The sequence below is a fragment of the Salminus brasiliensis genome, chromosome 17 (genome assembly GCF_030463535.1).
Source record: "Salminus brasiliensis chromosome 17, fSalBra1.hap2, whole genome shotgun sequence".
Lineage (NCBI taxonomy): Eukaryota > Metazoa > Chordata > Actinopteri > Characiformes > Bryconidae > Salminus > Salminus brasiliensis.
Genome location: NC_132894.1, coordinates 24,546,201 through 24,568,529, shown reverse-complemented (window position 1 = coordinate 24,568,529; position 22,329 = coordinate 24,546,201). Strand labels below are relative to the sequence as shown.

Genomic DNA, 22,329 nt, shown 5'->3' with positions numbered 1-22,329 from the left:
GGTTGCACCACTCTAGAAACATGAAGTAATGCATATCCATGAGAAATAATGAAAAGATAAATTAACTCAGGTCAGTAGTTCCAATGCCAATGATCAGACAGAGGGCATTGTCTGTGCTTAAAAAACAGCCACATGCGCATTAGATCAAATCATAGTCATTCACTCAAATCCCATTGATGTCATAGCCCACCATGGCTGAGAGCCTGAGAAAATGAAGTCCTCACTAGCCTAATCCGCTGTTGTGAAATAACACAAAAACTTAGGGGAGAGGTAAAGACATTTAAGCATTTTTGTCCAGTAAAGAGGAAGCAGTGTTCAGATATTCACTGTTAGGCCTCATCGTAAATGGACACAGTAATCTTGCACAGCAGTTTTTATCTGTAACTCATACACAATCTGCTTGTACATTATCAGTTGACAGCATTGATCTCCAGGCTAATTTGCAATTAACCACTAATCTATACTCATTTGTCCTGGGGTAATTTTTCCTCTTTCTCATTCAGGGCTTACAAGTTTCCTGGTTCCCGTCATTTGAAAAAATATTTGTTTACACAAGGCACGGATCAAGACAGAACAGCTGTACTGATAATGCAGTAAAATCACAAAGAGTCTGATACACAGCTCCAATTGAACAGGTAGATAGGTGTCCTTTAACAATGGCACTATTCAAAAGCATGCTTCCACAAACAGATGTGTAACGGAAAATAGGCAAATGAACCCTTCTTCCTGTAGAACTGTAGGATTGCACTAGGCGTGCCTGGTTGTATTTGCTGCACACCTGTGTTTTAAAGGCTGTTAAAAGACAGGGATATAGTAAGGATGGAGGATATACATGCAGCTATGGAGGTGATGATGAGCCGAACCGCCAGACTAAGAGAGTGTGTGGATAGAACTGAGGGAAGGGGAAAAGAACAGTTTGAAAGAACTGAAGGTGGACTGAAGGAACTGGTCTTGAGGTGGTTCGTTGAAACTCAGGCTTCACTCATTCTTTGTGATGGAAACTTCCCCACATGGTTTCATGGCTTCATCTCCAGACAGTAAGAACACATAGTGAATGTAAGGCTAATGCAGTAAAAGTAGGAGTAGAAAATGCAAGAAGAGTAATTTTCGAAGTAAATTTCGAATGCTTAGGCACTAGACGATGTTTATATTTCTCTGGAAATATATATAATCATACATATGTTGTCATTTAAATGATATAATATTATATTATGAAGCAAATTAACTTTTTATTATTTTCATTTCTACTTTTAAAGTACACCACATCTAACAATGAGATCCTGTGTAATTTAATGTATTGTTTCTATTAACCAACCAAATTCATATCATAGTTTCCAGCAATGCTAATTAATATGTATGTAAACTACACACCACTGCATCAAAAAAGAAAGAAAACTTATTTATGAAAGCATTTATTATTTTACATTTACATACGTGAGCGTGTCATATGGCTTCTTGTTCTCAGAGAAGCTGAAGATCATCTCAGAGATAAAAGCCTCGGCTGCTTTCTCATCAGACTAAGTGAGAAAGCAAGTGGATACATTCTCTCATACAAGTAAGTGCTCTGCAAATTGATGATCCATGAATTCTGACAAATCATATGACATTTGTCCTTTGATTAAAGTCTGCAGGTATAAAAGTAGTCCATCACAGAGGGAAGCATTAACTGTGCAAATGTTACTGTTCCAACCTGCAAGCATATGTTGCTCAGAGTGGTTCCACTTGGGTTAGAATGTATTATGTTCTTACAGGGGACAAGATCGTTGTCGTCACTTTGTCATTAACCAGACCAGGGATGGCATGCTGGTGGTAACTGGAGACTCCATCACTCACAACAGCCTACCAGAATTGATTGAGTTCTTTAGGATCACACCCATCCAGCCATTTGGAGAGTGCCTCATCTCAGAGAAGGCAGTAGAAGTGGGTCCAAGTTTCACATACATGAGCTCCCCAGAAAAGTCTCCTTGCATGTTTGAAGTGGTAGTAACTTTAGACTCAAATGTCTCTGCACTAGGACGATCGTGCTATAAATACCTGCTGGGTGTGTGACAGGATTCATAGATTGAGAAGAGGTGGTAAAGTGCAGTAAATGTCTCATGATTGGAAAAAGGAGTGATTGCATTTGGGCATGCCAAAGTAGATAAATTTGCAGGTGTTTCAAAGCATACAGTCAAACTGTTCTACTAGCAGTGGCAAAAATCCCAGTCCACAGGAAATTCTTGTCATTTATGAGCAGAACTGAGCAAAGGCCTCTTGTGTGGCATTTTGTGCCATATTTACATAGTATGCAGATTTCTACAGAGTAGAAATTGCATTGAACTCTAGAAGCAGTTCTTGCCTGAAAGACAAGCAACTTTCATTCATATGCCATGAAAGCCACAGGTGGTCCATCTATCAGCTTCATCTTTTTCAACCACAATTCTGACAAGAACTTCTTGTAGACTGACATTTTTCCACTGCTAGTGGACTCGTATGACCATACGCTTACATACAACTACTTCCTTCACATGATGGCCTTTGGCATGCATAATCTTTTTTGCCAGAGATTATACCAATTGCATTGTAACAAATGGTCTGCTTTGTGACTAATTTTCCACACAAACAAAACATACCACCACTTCTCAAACACGCAAAGGTGACAATTTTTTTGTCCGGTGAGCTTACATACTTGTATACAATGTATACACTCCACAGGATAGAGGAATATTTGAAGAAACAAGCTTTAAATACTTTGAAAAGTGCAGGTATTTTTTAGCAATATTTTCTTTGAAACTACCAAAAATGAGAACAGAAGGGCAAAAGGAAAATAAAATATCCAGGCCATTTTGTCTGTGATCTGCATTTCCACAGGCCCCCTCTGATGATGTGTATGATGTGGTTCACTGTAAGCCCAGTGTAAAGTCGGGAGTGAGTGTTCAGGCCCTGCGGAGCCTATGGGATCAACGTGGTGACATCACACCAAAGGGCGCTCCTGCTCTACCCCCTAAAAACAACAATCGGAAACTCATTTCTTCCGCTTCCATTGACAGGAACAACAGTGTTCAGGTAATGAACCTTTTCAGACATTGTCAGTGTGATCGTCTATGCTCTCTGCATGCTTCCTCTGATGCAACCACTGATACTATTTAAAAGGTAAGAAGAGATAACGTATTGTAATTATATCAAGTTGACATAAATCATATATATATATATATATATATAGTGTGTGTGTGTGTGTGTGCATACATATATATATACTCCACAGCTCTTCATCTATATAAAACAGCCTAGCCAAAAATACTCATGTTTGTCTTACATGAGCATGTTAAATAGACAGTTGTCCAACAGACCGTTGAACCTAAACGACTTTAGATCAGACAGATCATGCACTATTATGGCGGAGGTGCTGCTATTATTATACCAACAGCAGAAAAAGACCAAAATATTGCAAAATTAGAGCATAGGGCGAATAAAAGTTTAGCGCATTTTCACCTTATGGTGAATTGCGTTCAGCTTGTAAGGTCTTTTAGAATACTCACCAAAGCATTTTACTGTAAAGCATTATTTTAGTTCAAAGGATTATTTTATTTTTACTTTAATCTAATTCTGTTATGAGGTAAATTCATATTTTACCCTACTAGCATGTTAAGGGCTATACAACTAGCAATAACAAAAATAAGGACTGGGCTGTGTTCTGCATCTGGGCTGACCTAGTCATTGGCAAAGGTGTGCTTATATTGCAATTATAACTTCTTATTGGTCGCTTTATGTCACCAAAGGCATTCGTGTGACCAAAAAGTTTTGACATGCAACGTCCTTTTTGTGTATAACCTGTTCTAAACTTTTTTCGTGCCACCTGTTCTAAAGAAAAACTTACCTCTTCGAAATTCCTTGAGCGGTGGACATCTATCACATTGCTCAGAGCAACATGCCCAGTCAGATCAGAGGTGGCGAAGCAAGATGAGGACAGATGAAGGACTTCAAAGAAGTGGAACACATGCCTGGGACAATGACGGATTTAGTTCTCTGGACTCTCACTTGCAAAGTTACTCATGGTTACTCAAGCATGGTGGTGACCTTTCCACATATGATGGACAGACAAATTCACATCACAGTAACCAGAGCAGGTCATTGCCTCACCTGGATGAAGATAACTGTCCCAGCAGCCACCCTTCATTTCCTGCATCACCACACCAACCCTTAGTTCCACCCAAATTAGCCTCCTTCTCATCTTCCTCCCATTTCATTAAGGAGGAGTACCAGTCTAGACCTGATGTCAACCTAACCACCCTACATCCTAACCTGTTGTACCAGACCTCCTCTGGGCTCTGTTCTGGGCATAACAGCCTCTGGGGTCCACATAACAACTCTCAGCCAAGCAATCTGGCTGAGATTTCCAGTAAGCCCATCAATGACTCTGTCTCACCTGACAGCACCTACCAACATCTCCTGAAGCATCAAAGCAGCAATACCTATGAGGACTTAGCCACAATCCAGCAAGACAACCTTGCTGCCAGAGAAAACAACACCTATGAGGACTTGCCTGAGATCCAGGAAGGTAACCTACTAATCCAGGACAACACCTATGAGGACATTCCAGCTACACACAATAACACATATGCAACTATGGATGAGCTGCAGCCCACACAGAGCACCCATGGAAAGAAGGCAAGAAACCAGACAAAATAGGCAAATACAGTGACTGTGCTACTTTATAAAATATTTTAATAATCTAACAACATTTTATTCTTTATACATTCACAGACCCATAAGTGGTGGAAATTCAAATCAGAGACCAAAAAGAAGTGATGCAACCTATTGAAGGTAAACTAAGTAAGGTGCAACTAGACAGGTGCGTTTTTCTGTCTACTGTTAAATATTATTTATTATTATTACTATCATTATTAGTTGTAATTTGTGTAATTCAGACCTGTATTTTACTAAGAAATGGTACTAAACTGTTTCTAAAGAAAAGTGTACCATACTGCCTTTTTAGTTGCATTGATGATTTTTTTTTTTGTGTATTTATTTATTTATTTTACATATTTGCACCTTTCATCTTGGGAAGTCAATGTGGTATACTTTTAAACATTACTTAGGCTACATGTCTAGACTGGGACAGCTATTCAAGCCAGGATAGCTGTCCAATTCTTACCCATACTACTATATCTGCATGAATAGGTGTTTAACGTGGGTTTTTATATGTACAGGCAATACAAAATATTCTCTTTAATTACCAGATCATTTAATTAAAGTGTTCCAGAATTTTGGGATACACACACACATCAGTGATTCTGGGTAGGCTTCGCACCCTCTGATCAGGACGAAGCTAATAAGAAGTGTACAAACAATGCTCTTATCATACTGTACTTGAAATACGTGGATATATAAAGTTTTAAAGCTTTAACAACCCAACATTTAGCAGGCTGAAAATGAAATTAACTGTGCTCTATACACATATGTATATACACACATGGACAAAATTGTTGGTACCCCTCGGTTAATGAAAGAAAAACCCACAATGGTCACAGAAATAACTTGAATCTGACAAAAGTAATAATAAATAAAAATTCTATGTAAATGAACAAATTAAATTTTACATTGATTCTGAACCATGCTTCAAGAGAATTATTTTTAAAAAATAAACTCATTAAACAGGCCTGGACAAAAATCCTCCCTGGACGTGGCCGCAGGAGGAAAATTTATGACAAAGAGACGGATAATACGAATGGTAACAAAAGAGCCCAGAAAAACTTTTAAAGAGATTAAAGGTGAACTTCAAGCTCAAGGAGTGTCACATCAGTGTCAGATCGCTGTTGTTTGAGCCAAAGTGGACTTTATGGGAGATGACCAAGGAGGACACCATTGTTGAAAACAAATCATAAAAAAGACAGACTGGGATTTGCCAAACTACATGTTTACAAGCACCAAAGCTTCTGGGAGAATGTCCTATGGACAGATGAGACAAATATGGAACTTTTTGCCAACGCACATCAGCTCTATGTTCACAGACGGAAAAATAAAGCATATCAAGAAAAGAACACTGTCCCTACTGTAAAACATGGAGGACGCTCTGTTATGTTCTGGGGCTGCTTTGCTGCATCTGGCACAGGGTGTCTTGAATCTGTGCAGGGTACAATGAAATCTCAAGACTATCAAGGGATTCTAGAGAGAAATGTGCTGCCCAGTGTCAGAAAGCTTGGTCTCAGTCGCAGGTCATGGGTCTAAGAGGTCTAGGAGGAAAACATTGGACTGTTCTGAAGTGACCTTCTATGAGCCCTGACTTAAATCCTATAGAGCATCTTTGGAAGGAGCTGAAACATGCCATCTGGAAAAGGCACCCTTTAAACCTGAGACAACTGGAGCAGTTTGCTCATGAGGAGTGGGACAAAATACCTGCTGAGAGGTGCAGAAGTCTCATTGACAGTTACAGGAATTGTTTGATTGCAGTGATTGCCTCAAAAGGTTGTGCAACAAAATGGGTACCATAATTTCTGTCCAGGCCTGTTTCATGAGTTTATTTTTAAAAATAATTATGTTGAAGCATGGTTGAAAAGCAATGTCTGACTTTCATTGGTTAATTTTCATAGCATTTTTATTTATTATTACTTTTGTCAGATTCAGGTTATTTCTGTGACCATTGTGGCTTTTTCTTTCATTAACCAAGGGGTACCAACAATTTTGTCCATGTGTGAATATGCAAATAACTAACAGTACAACAATTACCTTAATAAACATATGAAACAAAAGCACATTAATAACTTCATAAATGAATTACATTCATAACTCTGTAATCCAAAGATGAATAATCTAATCTTAATCTATTCAATTATTACTTTGCTGAGATGAGAGCTTGTCCCACCTCTGAAAGTAAGCAGACATATTCAGACATATCTTCTGAAGAGTCACAAATAATGAAACTGTTGTGTACTGATTGGGAAAGCTGTATTTGTAAGTCTATCTATATTGTGTGAATTTAGGCTGCAGAATGCAGCACTGGATGTGAATATTAAACTGTTAAATTACAGCTAGCTAACATTACAAAACACAACCAAAGCTCACCCTTGCTGATAAATAGTTAATTTTTAAGCACCTGGCAGCTTCCTCTCTTCCCATTAGTTTGACCCTATTTGCCTTGGGTAGTGTGTTTATATTCTCTCGTTTTGAACACTCTGCTGTGGAGCTACTGAACCACAGTCATTTTACTGAACTGAACTGAACTTCTCTGATGGAGGAAATGCGGTCATCTAGAAACTCCACCCACAGAGAACAATGATAGGTGTAGTGGGCACAAAGAAAAAACAATCTGGATGCTCTCTGTGTCACTGCCATATCATTGAGGGTATATTTTTACTGTTTGTATCTTTAGGGGATGAAATTGCACATGTACAGTACTCTTTTGTTCTGGCGGTGTATTAAAACTGTATTATGTATTCCAACAGCTTTAAAGTGTAATGTTAGACAGCTGTGTGATTGTGTGATATTACATTGCCATTACACTGGAATAAACTGACATTTATGAATAATGTAATACTGTATATACATAAAAAAGGTAAAGGTAAAGGTGCACGTATTTGTCACTGTGCAGTGTACACTGCACAGCGAAATGTGTCCTCCGCATTTAACACATCTGTGGTAGTGAACACACTCACACACACTAGTGAACTAGGGCCAGTGAGTACACACACACCCAGAGCGGTGGGCAGCCAACTCCAGCGCCCGGGGAGCAGAGAGGGTAAAGGGCCTTGCTCAAGGGCCCAACAGTGGCAGCTTGCCAAGCCCGGGAATCGAACCCACAACCTTGTTATCGACAAGGTATATGGACTTACTTTACTTTACTGTATTAAGCAGACTACAAACTGATTGCCATTACAGTATATACAGATATATACACAAAACAATAAAACAGATGTTTATACTTTTAATAAATATGGACCTGGCTACATATTTTGATATAGGATGCTTTGAAATGAATATTTCTGACTTGCTATTGGCCTTGCATTTACTGACTGTAAGCAGGAAAATGGCAATTAGATGCAAAATGTATTACCAAGCTTTTAAGAAACAAAAAGGAAAAACCAACTGATGTACCCAGTGCTCACTCAGCTATAGCACAGTCACTGATCATTTATTAATTCCAGTGTTCATTTTGAATTTCCATATCTAAAGAACATAGCAGAAGGTTGGTATAAAGTTCATGTAGCACATTCTTGAAAGGTTTTTGTCTTAAAAGAGTATCCGTTTGAAGGTCAGTAGGAGTCCACTGTGAGCAAGGCGTCCTGTGTCCTTAAAAATTATCCTTTTGATCACCTGCAACCAAAATATTTAAGGAGTTCGATGTTAGCTGTCAACATGGGCATGAAAACTCAACTATAATTGTCCTATATGCATATGCATATGTCTTACCGACTGAATAATAATAATTTTGGTCATCGTCAAAATATATTTGCACAGAGTAGCAGCACGGGATAGGTAAAATCCTCCAAGCAACCATCAGTCATCCATTCGTCCATCCTCTTTCATTTCAAATGTTCACCCTTTTATATGCGTACATGGAAGGTGCTGCATGGCCACACAACATTAATACAGTTTAGAAAAGAAAATTAGCACCACCTTACCTCCCAGCCCAACAGGCCACCTCAATTGAGCATTAAGTGGCATGGAAACCAGTCTGAGCCAGCTTTAGCCTATTCAGCTGATTATGGGGTAATATACCTGTCTAGTTCAATAATGCTTTCATATCTCTCAGCTCTCTGCACTAAGCTATTTCCAAATGGTTTGAGCTATAAATTGAGATCCACTTACCGCCCTATGATGTCAGCTGTAAAAGGGTTTTCAGGGATTTTATGTCTAAATTGGAGGAGGGTAATTTACCAAACCACACCATGCAAAAAATTATGCAATACTGCAAAGAGTGGTCTATATAAACCAACACTCTTTGCTAGATTTTATTGTTAACCAATGTGGAGATTTTTTTAATTTTTTTACTCTTAGTCATAGCTAATCGGTTCTGTCATGGTCTCAGATAAATGAGTTTTTTTGTTACCTAATGAAATCTGGTGCCTTGGAGATCATGTTCTGAAAGTCAATGATAGAAAGCCTTCTATCACCATCTAGATCTGCTTCATCCATCACTCTAAGAGAGAGAAGCCTCCTGTCTTCTGGTCTCAGCTCTTCTCCAGTCAGCCTGTGCACTGTCTCCTCCACGTCCTTCTCACAGAGGAACCCATCTCTGTTAAAATCTGACAGTGAATAAAAAAATCATGGGGGTAAGCTAAATGGTTATGTATATGTTTCAGGCAGATATGTAAATGATCACAGGTGTGGTCTGATTATACACTAGATCTTGCCACAAGAGGGCATAAACATTCTTCTCCCACTGCCCTATAAAAAGGCTCTCAGTGGCTACTTTTGGGTAGTGTACCTCTTGGTGCGAAAGCGTTGACTGCAAGACATTCCTTTACGATATACTCATAAGACATGTTGCATAGCAGACAGACTTTGAGAGGGGGCGCATATGGGACTGATCATTTCAACAAACTTTAGTCCTGCCTTTATCATGACGCGACACACTGCCCAAGCTGCTGATGTGATCAGCAGGAGAATGCTCGCTCACACACAGCAAGCGTTTCCCAAAAATGTCTCAGCCAGATTGCATCACTTCCTTTGCCAGCCCGGTTGCCAGATTTATTGCCAATAGACAATTTAAGGGGCCAGCTGAGATGCCAGCTTCGACAGCCTACAAGTGTGCAGGGTCTACAGAACCACTTGCAACATCTGTGGCAAATGTTGTGCAGGATGTTATATGGAACCTTTATGCCTCCTTTATGCCGTATCTCATCTTGTATCCAGGCTAGAGATGGCCCAACAGGGTACCAGAGTCTCCTATCAATAGTATTGTTTCCCCAATTAACTTGCTCTAATATTGTAATCACTTACATATATAATCATTAAATTAACACATAGACAGTTTCATTCGATTCCAACAACTCCTAGGGGTGTTATGTAGAACAGCACAGATATACGGTACAGATATACATTAACAGTAACTGAAGTTGGTTGTTGTCCTACCATATATCTTGAAGGCGTAGATTGTCTTCAGTTCAAGTGGTGCCATTTCACTCAGAACTGAGAACATGTCTACAAAGTCATTGAAAGTGAGGTTGCCCTTGCCATCCTCTGAGAAAGTCTCCACTATGCGCTGGCGGAAAGGATTTTCCTATAAGGCAAAGTATAAGAAATACTGTCTAGAGGCAAGTAAGAACACTTCGAGTAAAAGCAAACTTTACCTTAAGTTCAGGCATGGTGATGATGAGAGAGGGGGGGAGAGTAACATCAGGGTTATTTGTATAGTCCAGAGGAACAATGTTGGGGGCCAGGTCACGGAACCTCCCATGTAACCTAGAATAAAGAGCACCCAGTGTGCCAGAATCCAGCATTCCTGTTTCAAAGCCAGAACCATCTACAATACCTTTATAACTGTATGTGTCATTTTTCAGGATTTATTAGGGTTTAAGCCCAATCATAGATCATACAACAAATTAAATAAAGATTATCCAATTAAAAGGAATATGTACTCCAGAACAAATCTGGGAAGTGTCTTTTTTGGAAAACTGACCCTATGAGTTATTTCAGTTGATTAATTAGAAATTGTACTGTGCAAACATTAATGCCAGCTATGAAGCAAAACGTTTAGTGTAGGCCTAGAGTAACTGCAGGAACTAAATCTGTTGTTTTCCACAAGCCATCTAACATAATCATGGGCTCAGGAATTAATCACTTACACCTACATGGCCAAATAAATGTCATCACCTGGATTTAACTAAGCAATGGTAAGCGCCTCCCATTGGATAATTACTGAATGAGTGATTATGGTTCAGCTAGCAACAAGTTTAACCCAAACTGATCTAGTGAAAAGCTTTAACAATAATGCCAAAGGACAGCCTAACTCCTGTATATATAACACTGAAGGGAGTTACAGCCATTAGGCTATTTGGCATTTTCTGGACAATATCAATACTTGGTGTCTACTAACAATATTTTAATTCTCTTCAGTAACCAAGTTTGTCTTTGAGCTATAAAATGCACAAAATCCACAAGACGTACTGGTTACAAGCATTTTAAATTAGGTACTATCTAACCAAAATAATGTATGAAGTTCAGATTAATACCCTTGACCTGGACTGCAGGTCATTTTGACCATCTGTGATAAAAGTGGTTCTGTACCAGCTAAATGTTAAACATGCATGCACATTGATATCTTATCTTGTAGATTGCTTCTTTTAAAGTATGTACATGCTTAGTCTTGGTGTGAGCAAACCTTCATCAGCCAATAGAGCTAGAAAACCCATCCCAAATCAATATGATAAAATCTGATCTTTCTCTCTTTTATTTACCACATGATTTACACATAATACATGTGAAATATTTGTGCATTTTTGTAAAAGTCACATTCACCTGATCTAAATACAAAAAGCTAGGTTACTTACCGCAGGATTGCTTTACTGGTAAAAAATGTGCATTCCTGTTTAATGACAGTTAAGCACATTCTGAGTTAAGCAAATATGTACTGTTGTGTTATCACTATAGTGTTACAGTAAGATGATAAAACAAAGCCCACTAAAAAATACATAAAGACAACGTAAGTTACCTGGTAATCGTCAAGTTGGTCACCTCTGAAGGTTGTTTGCGTACTCCCCATTTTCTTCGTTCTACACAGCAGCATGTCTGTATTCAGCTCTGTACCATTGGGATGTCTACGTCATGATCCTTTGTATCAAATGAAATGGTAAAAAACTATTCGTAGATTTACGCCATGATATACAAATTCGTTAACATTTGAAGCAAAACAAACCTGCAAACCTCTTACAGGCTAACTGCTCCTCCTTACAAAACGTCCTTACAGAGGACCAACTCCATCTGTATGTTAGTTTGCTCCATCTGTATGTTAGCTTGTTTTTGTTAGTGAGGAACCCGCTCGAATGTTTGTCGTAGGGAACCAATAGGTGGCGACATTTCACTGCCATAAATACTGCAGTCACTGAAATCACCTTTTAGATTGATATACATTATTGATGCCGAAGGAAATGTAGCATTTCAAAGCTACATTGAAGTTGAATTACTTACATTCTTGTTATTATAAAGTAAAATAGAAAAATATTTTGTAAGATTTGTACAAGGTTATGGAAACTGAATTCAATTTTCAAGAGAAAAAACATAGATTCATTATTCATTATTAGTTTTTTTAATCAATTGATTACCACGTACCACGATTTAAACGTACATCTTCATATAAGCTAATGTACACTGACATTGTGCAAGAGTGTGCTTATTAGTTATTTCACCACACATTCTCTTAATGTGTTAAACATTTTAGATCTATATGCTTGTGTATGATGACTTTTACTCAAGTGTAATTTTGACTACTCTCACGTTTAATTGAGTCAGATTTGACTCAATTGGCGCTTATACTTATTCAAAAGCATACTTTCGGTGTACTTTTTCCACGAACAAAAAACACAGACGCAGTTATTATATCTTATTTGGTCCAATTACATTTCTCTGAACAAACTCTAAAAATATGATAAGTGTGGTGATATTTGTACATAGTGTGTAGCATTTTCTTCACTGTAGCAATTTAGGAGAGATTCCCATAGTTGAATATTATGGGTAAAAGTCCGGGCTAAGGGTATGACGTCAGTCGACACACACCCAGCCTCTTCCTCCTCAGTGTAGTGGTCGGAAAGACTAGTTCACCAACATTTTTATGAACCGTTAGTCAAATACCGCTACTTTGCTACCAACTTAGCCGAGGTAGCTAGCTGTCTAAATACATCGGCGCAGATATGGCAAAGACCTACGATTATCTATTTAAACTATTGCTCATTGGAGACAGCGGAGTTGGCAAGACATGTCTACTGTTTCGGTTTAGTGAGGACGCTTTCAACACCACCTTTATTTCCACAATAGGTCAGTTTCTGAAATGCTTTTTATTTGACATAACCATCAGAGTCACATTGATTCCGAATGCGAAGACGATACTAACCATTTTCTACTGTGGTAACTTAAGCTAGCTAAGTACTGTAACATTTCGTGTCTGAAACTCGAAGGTAGCTGAGAAGAACCACTAAGTTGAGTGACAGGAAGAGGCCTTCCGTTTTTACAGCTTCGCCCTAGCTAGCTAGCTAGTTTGTTAGCATAGCTCAGGTAGCTGAGGTAGCTAACGGCTTTGCTGCATTTCAGTTTAATGACTTGCTGGTTCGCTGGTTCTTAATTTGCGATGTAAAAACTAAAGTTGGCATACACTTCCAGTGAGGACCGAAAAAAGATCGTTCCAGTAACGCGTGTCTGACTAGCTAGATTAGCAATTTCGCTAGCCAGTTAATGGTTTGAGTAAAGGGAACTGATATGCAACATAGCAAGTTAGCTACATAAGTCTAATTTGGTTTAAATATGCTTGCTGTGTGGTCATTTGTGACATAGTAAGGAGTAAAGACAACTAACAAGTTTCAAGGAAAAAGAGGGGGCTCCCCTGATTACAGTTGATAGATATTGAAGTTAGCTAGATGTCTTGTTTCAATCATCAAGAAAACCTCACACCCACAATGTTGGAAAATACCCCACTGACCGAAACTGATAGTACTTTCCAAAGCTTTCAATGGAAAATGTATTTCTTCACTCTCCCTAGTAAAACTATCAGTAAACACTACTTTAAGCATATCTTGGTTACCCATTAATTAGAGAAATATGCGTCAATATGCGAAGTTATTTAGTGAACAATATTCGCATATAATGGAGTTTTTTTCTGCTCACAGTGCTTGCTGCTTTTGAGAAACACATGACAGTCAGCTGTCATTTTCTGTTGTAGTCAACTGGTTTTGCTTTTGGACTTTTCCTGTCTGAAAGCATTTGAGAGTTCCTTGAACTTTAGTTGTTGCTGTGCCACAGACTTCCCCTATTGCTATGGACAATGCTGCTGTTTCACTTCCTGGCCCATATCCTGTCAAAGCTTTCTTTGGACAGACTGCTCTTGAGCTGCCAAGTTCTCTTAGTTGTCATAACTGGGAGCAGTTTCAATTCCCATTGAAGACAACTTATTGACTTGTTTGAGGGCGACTTAATGCAGCAATACAATAATATAGTGGCTTACATGTCAAAAGGAAGGGATCAGGAAGATGTTTAATTTTGCAACCTTTCTACTCTTTGCATTTCGGAGGTTACCCAGTAAACACACTGCCACATTGCTGCACATTTTTGTGGAGGTTATAAAAGCAGTGTTTGCATCAGTTAGAGAAGCTATTTCACATCTTGATATATTTGTTTTACTCTTGTTGCAGGAATTGACTTTAAAATTAGAACAATTGAGTTGGATGGCAAGAAAATCAAGCTTCAGATTTGGTGAGTCTCAGGAAGGATGTACTCATTCGGGTTGCAAAAATGAGACTGGATATCAATGTTTGTGTGTGTTTTACAGGGATACAGCAGGACAGGAGAGATTTAGAACCATTACCACAGCTTATTATAGAGGAGCAATGGTGAGGTTTGCGCATGCTTTAACTTGCACTAATAAAAGTGAATATTTGCATTACACCACCACTGCTTAAGTACTATTTTACACAATGAACGAGACTATGAAATGTAATCTCTGTAATATACTGTAAAAAATCTGCAGTCTTCCTGTGCTGTTTTTATGTTTCAGGGCATCATGCTGGTATATGATATCACTAATGAGAAGTCATTTGACAACATTAAGAACTGGATCAGAAACATTGAGGAGGTGAGATCCTAATGAATGACATTTCTGACAAAGAGTTTTATGAATGTCTTAAAATGGCATTGATAGGCTGCTAGCAAAAGTGAATAAATGTATTTTCTCTCTGTTGTACTTTACTCATTAACAGCATGCATCATCTGATGTGGAGCGAATGATTCTGGGGAACAAATGTGACATGAATGATAAGAGACAAGTATCAAAAGAAAGAGGGGAAAAGGTCAGTAGTGGCAATTTAAAATACTAATTGATTTTTTTGTTTATATTAGAAGCTCTGAGGGGAACCTGGTGGTCTATTTATGCATTTGTTTCTGAATGTTCTACAGCTAGCCATTGACTATGGTATCAAGTTCTTAGAGACTAGTGCTAAGTCCAGCACAAATGTGGAAGAGGTAAGAGAAAATATGTGTATATGTGCTTGTTAATGGATATATTTTAGTATATATATATATATAAATTGCCATATAGATCTGTTATGTGCTAATTGTATTACGACTTATTTTATCTCAGGCATTCTTCACTCTCAGCAGAGATATTATGACCAGACTTAATAGGAAAATGGTGAGTTTTATTTGTCTGTGGATATTGTACAGAAATAAAACTTTTTTTTTTATTCAAATCATATAGCATAGTAACTGCAGTAACTCAATAGTACTGTCAGTTTGGATATTGAAATACACAATTATACAAGTACTTGTGGATTTGTACTCATGAAAATGAGAAATAAAAGATTTAGTTGTAAAACTGAAAATAATGAGGTGGCATTAAACATGAAAAGTGTAATAAGGTGCATGGAGTGAACTTTACAAGCATGTCAGCGCTGTAACTGTAGTGCTGTAGTAATAAATTTGGTTTGAACTGGGTGATATGGTAAAAATACTGACATTTTTTACGATACACAATATTTATCACAGAACATGTAATCATAGACTAAATACATCAGTAGCAACACATAAAAAAAACATTTTACAGGAGAAAGGGGAAATCAACATGCTCAATAAGATACTTAAACAGTAGAACTGTTTGTGTTTATTGTTTTAGATAGATTGTGTTTGACTATAATTACAACTAAGATAACATTTTTTTTTTAGTAAGTCAATGCATAATTACAGGTAATCCCAAAGCGTTCACTTACTTTTTCTTGCAATATATATATATATATATATATATATAGTACCAGAAGTATTACTACTTTCACTATAATACAAATGTTTTGTACTTTCTCCACCATGTTTGTCAGTCTTGTTAATGTATGTGTTAGGGCGGTAAATGCTTATTATTTCTAAAGTAGTCTGTCCACTTGCTTCCTACAAAGTACTGCAGTCTGCAGTGGTGGCTCAGCGGTTAGAGCGCAGGGATATCGATAACAGGGTTGTGGGTTCGATTCCCGGGCTCGGCAAGCTGCCACTGTTGGGCCCTTGAGCAAGGCCCTTTACCCTCTCTGCTCCCCGGGCGCTGGAGTTGGCTGCCCACCGCTCTGGGTGTGTGTGTGTACTCACTGCCCCTAACACATGTGTGTGTGTGAGTGTGTGTTCACTACCAGATGGGTTAAATGCGGAGGACACATTTCGCTGTACAGTGTACACTGTACAGTGACAAATACGTGCACCTTTACCTTTACTACAGTTATCTACCAAATGACTGTGTACAAATGCTGAAAGTTTACATAAACAAATTGGCCTTAAAATATTTAGCCTAAACTTTTTGGTGCGACTACTGCCATTAAAACTGAATGCCTATTTGTTTTTGGTTTTCTGTGTGTAGAATGAAAATAATCCATCAGGAGGAGGCCCAGTCAAGATCACTGAGAATCGCTCCAAGAAGCCAAGTTTCTTCCGCTGCACTCTTCTCTAATCTCTAAACTCTTCTCTATATATAAATTTTGGAGCTCAGCATTCATGGATGTAGGACAGCCTACAGTACCTCTGGAGTGTGAGCTGCTGCTGAGAGCTCTGGACATTCTTCCACAGAAATGCATACTGAAGGTTCAAAAGCCAAAGGAAGAGCTTAGCTGTGTTCTTATTAGTGCCCCTGAACGCTGTAAAACCTTCCTGGTCAGCCTCAGCAGATGCTACCAAAGCTCCTAGGCATTTTTGAGGAAACATTGTTAAAGCAACATTATAACATTACACTTGAAGTTATTAGTTGTATTTTATTAGTTTTACATGGCATTGTGAAGGAACAGAACATACTGGGTGAATAAGTACCAGTACTACCTTAGGTGGAACAGTACTGGCATAAATGACCCATCTTGGTTATCAAGTTAAGGGAACTATGGACTGAAGGATATTTATTGATTACCCTGAAGGATTTCTTAACATGGCCCTATCATGGAAAACTGACCTTCCCTCATTTTACTAAAGAGGGAGGAGAATGTAAAGCTCCCTTGTACATATTTGGAAACTAAGGCTGCGTTCACACAGCAGGTGAAACTTGCTGTAGGACGGACAGTAAAAACTAAAACAAAGTGCTCAAATTGACTTACATGAAAATGTAATCATTGCATAGTTCTGTGTTTAACTGTGAAAGACAATCAAACAGAGAACAAACCCTCTATTTTTTTCCATTTACCTGCTGTGAAGGAGAATGTTAGAAAAGGCACATAGAATACTGAATGCAGAGCCTCGATTTGTGTGAAGAGGCTCCTTTGACTCCCTTTTTCCCCCTTTTTTTTCTCTTTTCTCTTGGTTTAACCTGGGTTTAATCGCTCATTAAGTGCCATGTTGCTTTGATGAGTAGTGGCCATTTTAATGACATTCCCGTAAAGCTTGAGCTAGACTTATGCAACTTTCGCATGAATTCCAACATGGCTGTTCAGACTTAGGTCACATTGCCACATACCAAATGCGTATCAGATTTTAGGACACAATATAAATGTGGCCCAAATCGGAATTGAAAATTTCACGATTAGTGTGTTTTCTGTGTACTTTGCCATGCAAGTAACAAATCTGTCACATTTGAGCAAAAATATTGAACTTAAGCCACTTTTACCTGCTGTGTAAAAAAAGCCTTAGCTGCAAAAACAGTTTGTTTTGAATTAATTTTTTTATGTTATGAGAACCAGCTCCTTTACACGGCTGACTGCCGTTTAGCTCCCCCATTCATAATGCAGTTCTCAGAAGTGTTTGAGTGATATTTGAATGAGACACAGCACAGCGCAGTCAGAACAGAGCTTGTTAATCTTTTATCAGTATCAACGGTGCTGTAACAAAAACAGCCTGTTTAATTCTAAGGGACAAATGTTGTATATTGTAAATGGCGCTTACTGTGTTACAACGAAAATACAAGAAATGTGGGATATGGGCCCTTTAGGTAAGCTTATTTTTTTTAAGAGAAATGATGTTTGAATATGTTTACATTGAATATATATGCAGGTTATTTTCTAAGAGTTTTAAGAATAATTTATGTATGGAAAGCATATGCTCACCTTTCCACACTGCTCCAAAGCAGACCAGTGTTAAATTGCAGAAAAGTGCAATATTTTACAGAATGCAGTCTTCTTGTTTTCCTAACTGATGCCACCGTTAAAATAAGAGACCAAAGTTACTGAAAACGAATGACACTGTGGGATGGGTCCGACCTGTTGTTAGTGTCCTTTAGGGCCATGAAGGTTTTCTTTTATTCTTAAAGGAAGGCTACTCATAAATATTAACATGGCAAACTACATGAAAACTGATTGGGACCTCTCATTATTATTTCATTATTCTTATGTGCTTATGCTGAATGCCCCCCCCCCCCCATTCCTCTTGTAGCGAATTGTGTTTTTGGGAAAAAATCTGTAACATTATGTACATTCCATTTATTTTGATTGTGTACACACACACACACACACACACACACACAGTGTAGACGGGGAATGGGGAGAGATGGGGAAGACTCTTGTCCAAATGCTTCTTGAAGCAGCAGCCAGCTTTGCCTCAGCTGGGCCCTGAATAATAATTCACATTATTATGTTTACTAATGTTATTATATTTTTATACTTTATCCAAGGAAGCACCTGTTTCTTACCACTCCATAAAACCACTTTTAAATATGTTAACCTGTTCTGACACAACATGATGTTATTACTTTTAATATATATATATATATATATATATATATATATATATATATATATATATATATATATATATATATATATAGTGTGTATTTACAGTTTTGATGTTTTACCTTTTCTAATTCCTCTTTTTATAAGATTCCATAAGTGTGAATTTATTGTGTAGTGTTTACAGCACCACTGCAACAGTATTTTCTGTCCTTGCACTATTTGCTGTTTTATGTTTGTGGTTGCCATGACTTAAACCACTGAGACCCTATTGGAAGGAGGGCTCTGTCTTAATCACTTGCAATAAATTATGCTACTGCAGTGCTGATGTGTGGAACAGTACTGAGGAAACTTAATCTTGAAAATATTAAACTCCAATCGCAAAGACAGATCCCAGCAGATCCGTGGAAGTCAACCACTCCAGTTATCATGTATTAATTTTATTACACATTCTACTGATTTTTGTTGAAGGGTACATGACTGCTTGAGTTATATTGGCTGTTTGGGCCTGAGTGATACTGCCTCCGATCAGACAAATAGTCTGGCAATGCCCCTCATCTGTGTGGCATTGTTAATAACCTCCATGGTCCAAATTTGAATATGCATGCTGGCACATTTGCATAATTTTCAATGTAACAATGACAGCACTCAGTCTCCCATAGAAAAACTGGTCTTAATAATGTACTTAATACTTAATCTTCTGTATCTTGAATAAGTACTTTTTAACGTGTATGTCTTCCTTAATTCCTGTGTTTATTCTGTTATATATATATATATATATATATATATATATATATATATATATATATATATATATATATATATATATATAAATTGTAAACTGATTAAACTATCTTTTGTACATAAATTTATGTTTTTTATGGGTTTTTTTTATGTAATTATTTGAAGAGTTACAAAAAAGACTAAAACATCAGGGCTGAAGTAAAATGTTTGTGGTGGAATGTAGTAAGTTATGTAATGGTCAGTCACTCATGAGTGGGAAAAAATAAGAACTTTCTGGTGGGCCTAATCACACACTGTCACTGGACAACTTTGGCCTATCGGACACACTTTAAGGAGCCTGGTCCTAAATAATTGTTTATTATTATAAGTGTAAACAGGAAATAATATGTACAAATTATACTTTTTCCACTTTTTCTGCAAGTATAAGGAGAGTAACATTCACATAAAGTGTTTTTTAATCATTATAATACATTAGTGTAATATCACATCCTTTTATTTTGCTGTGTAATAACTGCTATGTTAATCATTGCACAGAGGTAGATATTGTCCCTTTTTCTTAGAAGAAAGATCTGTTTTATATTTATATGTACACAGACACATTATAGGAACAGGTACAACTAATTGTTCATCAGAATAAAATTCATGTTAGATGTTCTTCAAGTTCTGAAATTCAGTAAACTATTCTGTGTCCTGCTGAATGTTAGGTGTTTCTATAAAAGATTATTGGTCATTTGCATTAATCTCAAAAGCTCCAACCAGGTCCTTCACGCTGCAGGCCGTTCGAGGTTTTTCCAGGCTGTCTCCTAAGGCCTTTAACTTCCGGGGGTTAGTATTGAGACTCTTGGACCTAAGCGCCGGATATATCCTGTCTTCAGCTACTAACAACTTATCTGAATCTGCCATTTCTTTCTCGTCTGTTTCAGTCATCTCTTTTCCTTGTCCATCCTCTTTGTTCTCTTTTCCCCATGACCCTGCTGGTCCTTCAAAGAGCTTCTCTGCAGATATTCTGGTCATGTGTCCGAACATACAAGGATGAACTTTGTACTCAAAGCGAGGAGCCCAGCGACCTGTTGTTGGTGACCTGCTCACCTGATCCTGTAAATTGCAGGGTTCTGATGCCCAGGTATCCCCTTGTGTCCTTAGTCTTGGTTGTCCCACCGGTGAATAGACCATGGTGCTCCAGGCCCTATTTTCGGGTGAAAGTAAATTCTTCAGTCCTCCAGTGGGATACTGTCGTAGTGACTGTGCCCGCTCCAGAGGATACGAAACCACAGTCTCCAGCCTCGTCTTCCCCACTATGACGCCAGCTCGCTCCAATGCTGCATCCAGCAGGGCATGTGGATTTTTTGGGGGCTCGGTCGAGTTCAATCTTGGCCTTTGACAATTCTGCTCCTCCTCCTGTGGATTACAGGGGGATATGAGAATGTCCACACTGGAGGTAGAGCGCCTCCTCTGCTGCATCGGAAGCACGTCCAGCATGGTGCCAAAGGAAGATACTCCGTGTGTGACAAGATGAGGCTCGCTGCCACACAAGCTGCCATGCCTTTCAGGAGTCCCATGGCCCCTGTTGTCACCCATGGCTTCATCTGCAGCGGTGCGGTCCTCAGTATCCAGATGAAATCGGAACAGGCTGTATCCATCATTGCTGTTTATGCTGCTTTGGCGGTGAAGTAAACAGTCGCCCATGGCTGAGCCACCAGAATGCGTCCGAATGAGGTCTGATTGTTCAATTCCAGCAAGCCGCTCCAGAGCATGCATCATGCGGCCAGAGAATTCTTCTAGCTGACCCAAGCGCAGATCCACTGTCTGCAGAGAGGCCTTCATGGTGTGCTCCCTTTCGTTTACTTCCTCCAGGCGCATGGACATATTCTCCACCCTGTGTATGCCAACAACAATAATAACATTCTATTTAAAATTGCTCAATCAACCAAGATTTTAGGTGTCTAGAGTTAGGTACAAGACTCATGCTAGTAAGTAATTTCCAATTCAGTGCCCCACGGTACCCCACGGTACCACCACAGAGCAGGTATTATTTGAGTGGTGGGTCATTCTCAGCACTGCAGTGACACTGGCATGTTAATGGCATGTTAGAGTGTTGCGCTGACACAAGTGGAACAGACACAGCAGTATCACTGGATTTTTTTAAACACCTCAGCATCACTGCTGAGAACAATCTACCAACCAGAAATATCCAGCCAACAGCGTCCTGTGTGCGGCATCCTGTGACCACTTATGAAGAATTATATGACCAACACAAACTGTGCAGCAAACATATGAGCTTCTGTATCTGACTTTACATCCACAAGGGGGACCAACTAGTCTAATAGAGTGGACATTGAGTGGACATAACTCCAGCAGCAGTGCGGAGAATGACTGGAGAATGTGGAGTGTGTTAAAGAACAGGCTGAAAGGAGGCTAACAAAGTATGCAGGGAAACAGATGGACTACAGTCTGTAAATCTTGAACAACAAAGTGCTCTTATATGGCAAGTGGAGCTGATATAATGGGCTGTGTTAATTCCAAAAAAGGGGTGTTCATACACAGATTGCTGCTAAAATGAAGCAGTTGCTAAACATAAATGTATGACATATATATGCCTTTTTAGCATTTTTTACCAGACAGTGTAGATAACACAGTATGCCATATGGTGTTAGAAACCATATGACATACTGATGTCATTTTATTATAATTCATATTGTAAGTTGCTTCAGGTAAGAATATCTCTTAAATGCCATAAATATAAATGGTGGCTACAAGCTTCAATTAACTATCACCTACACAAGTCCCAGAG

The 22,329-nt window shown here is 38.5% G+C and overlaps 4 protein-coding genes across 7 annotated transcripts in view; 2 read left to right on the top strand and 2 right to left on the bottom strand.

The window, feature by feature from the left end:
- The first annotated feature begins 20 nt into the window (after window positions 1-20).
- Window positions 21-4,828, top strand: sh2d7 (SH2 domain containing 7). The gene is made up of 7 exons (XM_072661143.1): window positions 21-25; window positions 792-1,037; window positions 1,466-1,555; window positions 1,752-1,920; window positions 2,851-3,045; window positions 3,847-4,647; window positions 4,744-4,828. The coding sequence occupies exons 1-7, from the start codon at window positions 21-23 to the stop codon at window positions 4,786-4,788; spliced, it is 1,551 nt and encodes a 516-aa protein (XP_072517244.1). The 3' UTR covers window positions 4,789-4,828.
- A 1,769-nt stretch (window positions 4,829-6,597) lies between these two features.
- On the bottom strand, window positions 6,598-12,024 carry LOC140537894 (calcium and integrin-binding family member 2-like). Of its 4 annotated transcripts, none has more exons than XM_072660201.1 (7): window positions 11,834-12,024; window positions 11,630-11,748; window positions 11,469-11,503; window positions 10,269-10,380; window positions 10,051-10,198; window positions 9,026-9,221; window positions 6,598-8,289 (listed from the first exon to the last, which is right to left on the bottom strand). In XM_072660201.1, exons 2-7 carry the CDS (start codon window positions 11,702-11,704, stop codon window positions 8,286-8,288), a joined length of 570 nt encoding a protein of 189 aa, XP_072516302.1. In that variant the 5' UTR covers window positions 11,705-11,748; window positions 11,834-12,024; the 3' UTR covers window positions 6,598-8,285. The 4 variants fall into 4 exon arrangements, 3 of the variants coding, with proteins under 3 accessions (XP_072516302.1, XP_072516303.1, XP_072516304.1); XM_072660202.1 differs by having other exon boundaries at window positions 11,842-12,024; XM_072660203.1 differs by having other exon boundaries at window positions 11,849-12,024.
- A 678-nt stretch (window positions 12,025-12,702) lies between these two features.
- Window positions 12,703-18,817, top strand: rab8b (RAB8B, member RAS oncogene family). The gene is made up of 8 exons (XM_072660469.1): window positions 12,703-12,948; window positions 14,316-14,376; window positions 14,453-14,513; window positions 14,678-14,755; window positions 14,880-14,969; window positions 15,076-15,141; window positions 15,260-15,310; window positions 16,514-18,817. Exons 1-8 carry the CDS (start codon window positions 12,825-12,827, stop codon window positions 16,601-16,603), a joined length of 621 nt encoding a protein of 206 aa, XP_072516570.1. The 5' UTR covers window positions 12,703-12,824; the 3' UTR covers window positions 16,604-18,817.
- A 1,395-nt stretch (window positions 18,818-20,212) lies between these two features.
- The window catches only part of trpm1a (transient receptor potential cation channel, subfamily M, member 1a), a 28,042-nt gene continuing 25,925 nt past the window's right edge, over window positions 20,213-22,329 (bottom strand). Inside the window, exons 27-28 of the mRNA XM_072659751.1 lie at window positions 20,862-21,414; window positions 20,213-20,825 (exon numbers count right to left, since the gene is read on the bottom strand). Coding sequence (XP_072515852.1) covers window positions 20,259-20,825; window positions 20,862-21,414 — 1,120 coding nt within the window. The 3' untranslated portion in view covers window positions 20,213-20,258. The remainder of the gene's footprint in view (window positions 20,826-20,861; window positions 21,415-22,329) is intronic.